Source organism: Leucopleurus acutus, assembly GCF_964270905.1.
Source record: "Leucopleurus acutus genome assembly, chromosome: 11".
NCBI classification, from domain to species: Eukaryota; Metazoa; Chordata; class Mammalia; order Artiodactyla; family Delphinidae; genus Leucopleurus; species Leucopleurus acutus.
The window spans coordinates 94,905,090-94,910,191 of record NC_139152.1 but is presented as its reverse complement, the minus strand read 5'-3'; the positions used below and the strand labels follow the sequence as shown (position 1 = coordinate 94,910,191).

The following is a 5,102-nucleotide window of genomic DNA, read 5'->3' as shown; positions in this document are numbered from 1 at the left end:
CTGCCCCAGAGCACCCCCAAACTGGCCACTCAAGCACACACTGCAGACTTTGTAGCTGTTTTTATTATTAATATTATCTTCTCCTTTAAGCATCCCTTTAAGGGTGAAATGAAATCCAACCATTTACAGAGAAAATGATTTCAGAATGTACATATTGATTTTCCCTTACAAAAAAAATAATACTATTATTATTATTGGTGTCCTTAAATTACACATTTCCCAGGACCCTGCCCGCTGCTTGGGCAAGTCCTGTCTCCCCACCCTGTCACCTTTGTCCCCAAAGCTCTTCCACGCCTGCCCATGGGAACCAACATGATCCGAGGTGTGCGGGGTCTCCTTGAGTCTGGAGGCCATAGGGCGGGTGGTTCCCAGAGAAAGCAAGCTGGCTACGGCGCCAGGGCCAGCAGTGCACTGGCGCTCACATTCACAGTTTGGTTTCCCTTCATACTGGGGGAGTGGCCCAGGGCTCCCCTGCCCCCGAAATTCCCAGTGTCTGACGTGCCTATAAGTGAAACTCTTCAACCCCACGCCTTGGCCCCCACAGCCCGCTGGAAGCCGTGCGCTCCGCTCCGTGGTCAGGCCTCCACTTGGCGGTGACCGTGAATGCGCCCGGCCCTCCTGGGTCTGAGAGGGAAGGTGGGGCCTGGCAGGTCTGAGCTCCTCCCCTCTGCCTTCCCCTGCCCCTGAGCTGGTGAACTGGAGGCCAGGGACCCCTGACAGCCTGGACAGGGGCATCCCTTCAGCAGCAGAGGGTGCCAGGGGCATAGGGTGAAGAAGCTGTCAAGGAGGGGGGCCCTGGGCTGGGGCTCAGAAGCCCCCAGAGACTGCCCGCCCGGTGGGGAGCAGAGGTGGCTGGAGGTGAGGCCAGGTCACCCTGGCCTGGGTGACCCAGAGCCACAGGGACACCCTGACCTCTTGAGCCCCTTAGCTGCAAGAGGGGCCAGAGAGAAGGGGGCTGCTCTACCTCCAAGGGAAGGGTTCCCTCGGGACAACCCCTCAATGAGAGGGACAGTGGGGGCAACAGAGACCCCCATACCTGCTTCACACCCGCCAGCCCGAGGCTGCTCTGCGGCCAGCTCCCCGAGCCGCACCCACGCCGGGCGCCTCCCCAGGCAGAGCTATGGCAAAGGAGACGCCCTCCTCTCCCGACCCATCAGGAAAGCCCCAATAAGACACCCCAAGAAAGTCCCAGCTGGAGGCTGGAGGGGCTGGGATGGAGGGAAGGGGCCGGGGGGTCGTGGTGGGCTCTCAGCCCTACAGCACTCTGGTCGGGAGGATTCTCATTCCTTGGACTGAAAGACAGACAGACAGACAGACGGACCCAACATCCCCTTTAGCCTGGCTTTCCGGGCTCCCCAGCTTGCTTTCTGCCTCAATCATTTTGGAAAGTTGCAGGAGGTGTGGCCCCAGGCTCCAGGTCTCGGGAAGGGTGGCCTGGGCCCTGCTTCCACATCCACACACAAGCATATATGTACAGGGACGCACCAACACAGTCACGTACAAGTATACAGCAAGCATGCACCCATGCCCATAAATACACACACACACACACACACACACACACACACACACACACTCACGCACAAACACGTACAGTTCCATGGCAGGCTCTGCGATCTGGCATCACTGGGTAAACATCTGAGGGGGCCTCGGGGAGGGGGCGTCTCTCCCAGCCCACAGCGGCAGGCTCTCACTGCACCCCAGCCCTGGGCTGGCAGTGAGGGGGGCAGGGGCAGGTTTCAGGAGCTCTGAACATGCGAGCAGGATCTACAACTACAACAGTCATTTCTCCCTCTCCCCTCCTCCCCTTGTGCCAGAGATGCTCCTGTACCCATATCCATCCTCTCCTCCTCCTTCCTTTAATAAATGAGCAGGGCAGCCCAGCTGAAAACTACTTTTCCCGCTTCCCTTGCAGCTACCTGTGGCCATGTGACTAAGTCCTGGCCAGTGAGATGCCATCGGAAGTGACTGTGCCATCTCTGGCTCATGCTCTTAACAGGAAGGGTGTGCACTTCCATGCCTTTTTCTGGTTGCCTCAGACACAGATGCACATGTGATGGTGGGAGCTCGAGCAACCACTCTACCCAGAATTGGAAAGTGTGATGAAGGAAAGCAGAGCTGCCCTACCAGATCCAGACAACCTCCCTCCGGAGAGTTAAGTTAGAAACAAGCTTCTGTCTGCTTAAACCACTGTATTTGTGGGTCTCTTAATTACAGCAGCTTAGAATCTACTCTAACAATACATCTCCCTCCCCCACGAGGCAACTAAGGAATGAGATAACATACAACTGGCCTTAATGTCCCTCTTGGGCCCAGGGCAACCTCATGGCCCCTTCCTGGCCCCTAGCCAGCCCCAAGGAGGGGCACATGGGTGGCTCCACCTGAGATGGTAGAGAGCTGGGGCTGTGGGTTCCAGTGGGAAGGGGTGATGGGGGAGGAGGAGGCTCCTCGCCCAGGGCTGACTTACTAGGCTGGCTGACAGTCCCATCCCACCCTGAGAACTGGACTCCTGGTCTTGCAAGGACTGGGTGGGCAGCCCACAAGACAGTGATATCAAAAGTAAGAAGGAATGTCAAGGCCAGGTTTGGAACCAAAAGGGAGACTTCCCAGGCTTCCCCAGGCCCCACACCTGTGTCAGGTCCGGAGGGGCTGGGGCCACAGGGCCATCCATGCAGTGTGTCCTGTGGGGCAGCGGGGTGGAGGTCCCTGCTCCCTCTGGCCCAGCACTCCTGAGGACACTACAAAGCATCCATCCGGGCTTCCTTCCAGCTGCCACTTTTCATCCCCTCCGACCTTGGTGTCCCTTCTTCCTCCTGGGCCCAAATGCATCTATTTACAGAGCCCTGGGATCTCCCGGCATCCCCCTTTCCCACTGCAGGTCCAAAGCCCCAGGAGGCCGAATGGTGGGCTTCTCCCCGGAGGGGACCGTAGCTCCCACTTGGCTGCCCTAGGGAGTTCCTGCAGGCTCCCTTCCCCACCCTCCCCCGCTCCCCAGTAACCACCGTGCACTCTCCGTTGGCACCTCCTGGCTGCAGCACTCTTGGAGGGGTGAAAGGGCCTGCTCTCCTCTCCTGACGAGGAAGGATGTTTTCTGAGCTCACAGGCCTGACCCTGGATTCACAAGGGCTTGAGTAGGAAAGACTCCCCCACCTATCCACTCCTGGTTCTCTTAAGAACCACCCAGACGGCGGAAGGAGACAGGAAGGTAACAGGGGGGCAGCCGCCCACCCCCCTACCCTGGCCACCGGCCCTATAAGATCATGCAGCCTTAGCCTTCAACCACGTCCAATTTGCTCCTGGCGGGCGGCCTTCCCTCCGGACGCTTGCTCCGCCGCCCCCCGTCTGCTGTGCTCTTGGGCTCCTGATAGGGGTTGTCCAGCAGGTAGCGGAACTGGTGGTAGTTCTTGAGCAGGTACTTAGGGGCATACATGTGTTCGCTGGGGTCGGCCGGCGGGTACTCCTGCTGCGTGCCGTCGAACCAGCCCCCTGTGCGGATCAAGCTCCGGATGTAATTGAGGTCCCGCTTGTCCTCGTAGTCACCCCAGCGGGGGAAGTCGCCGTTCTGGGCGGACACCAGCTTGAAGTAGATGCCCTCAGGCGTGAAGCACCAGGAACAGTGCCAGCCGGCGAAGTGCAGGGGGCTGCCCAGCGACCACTGCACCAGGATGTGGCCCGTGCGGTTCTCGTACTGGCGGAAGTTGGGCATGGTGTAGTACTGGCGGCGGCGCAGGCGGATGCCGTCCAGCCCGTACACCGTCTGCAGCATGTCTACCGTGCAGCCCGACACCACCTCTAGGGTGCCCGGCTGCTTCCAGAAGAAGCCGTACAGTGACTTGCGCATATGGAAGGCGAAGGGCTCCGTCCAGCCGTCGTAGAGCTTGAGGAAGAGCACGCCGTCGCGAGCAGGGATCTCGTCGGCGTCGTCGATGATGAAGACGTCATCGGGCCGCAGGTTGCGCAGCCGCGACACGCCATCCTGCGTCAGGAAGGTGCGCAGGTAGTCGTCGGCGATCCAGCCGTCCTGCCGCCCGCCCAGCGGGAAGTGGTCCAGGAAGACGTAGAGCACCTTGTGCCGGATGTACTCGAAGGTGCCGTTGGTCAGCATCTCGCGGAACTTGAGCGGCCGCGGCTCCCCGTAGGCCGTGAAGTTGGACTCGCACACCACGAAGGCGTCCACCACGTCACCCAGCTCGTGGAAGCGCACGTCCAGCAGGTCGAACTCATGGTTGATGTTGATGGCGTTGATGACCCTCCGTGGCACCTCCCGGGGCACCAGGCGCTCCTTGGTGGGCAGGTTGGAGTACTGCACCACGGTGGGCACGCCGCAGCTCGGCCCGTGCCAGCCCGGGAGGCACACGCACTCCACCCACTTGCGCCGCGCGCCGCGCCCCCCCGGCCGCTCCCGGGCGCTCAGCAGCTGCCGGCCCGGGCCCCGCGCCAACGCGCCTTCGCCCGCCTCTGCCTTCTCCTCTGGCCGCCCTGATGGCGGCTTCTCCAGCGTCTTGGTACCTGGCTTGAAGCAGACGCCCCCGGCTTTGGTGCGGAGGAAGTACTCGGTGGTGTCCTCGGGCAGCACGAAGTCCATCCGGTGGATTTCCTCCGTGGCCTTGCTTGGCGACAGCGGCTGGAGCAGGGGCGAGTGGGAATAGAGCGGGGTACGCAGCAGGTCGGGGCTGCCCGGCTCGGGGCTGGCCTGGGGCGTGACCGGGGCATTGTTCCAGAAGAAGCTGGACACCAGGTTAGGGCTGAGGGAGGCCAGTTCTCGGGGGAAGGTGACATAGGACAGGGTCTTAAAGAAGTGCAGGAAGGAGATGAGGCACAGGCCGGCCATACAGAACATGAGAAAGAGCTTGTAGCGTCTCATCTTCATCCTGCGGGAAACAGGGAGACAGCAGATGGGTCAGGGGTCTGCAGACCCGGGCAAGGGGAGCCTGAGGCTCTTCTCCTAAGGGAGGGAACGGGGAGGGGCTTTGTTGCCATCGTGTTTGTGCATGTCCTGACCAGCGCCTGGTGACCCTGCAGGAAGTCACCTCCAGGCGACTCCCCTAGAAGTCAAGCCTGTGAGTCCAACTCACTGCACCAAGGACCCCTGGAAGCCCCAG

General features: G+C 60.8%; 1 protein-coding gene across 1 annotated transcript; it reads right to left on the bottom strand.

Annotated features, from left to right (window-relative positions):
- Window positions 1–3,268: 3,268 nt before the first annotated feature.
- On the bottom strand, window positions 3,269–4,870 carry MGAT3 (beta-1,4-mannosyl-glycoprotein 4-beta-N-acetylglucosaminyltransferase; the record flags this gene model as incomplete). Its single annotated transcript, XM_082849701.1, has 1 exon — window positions 3,269–4,870. One exon carries the CDS (start codon window positions 4,868–4,870, stop codon window positions 3,269–3,271), a length of 1,602 nt encoding a protein of 533 aa, XP_082705827.1.
- Window positions 4,871–5,102: the final 232 nt, after the last annotated feature.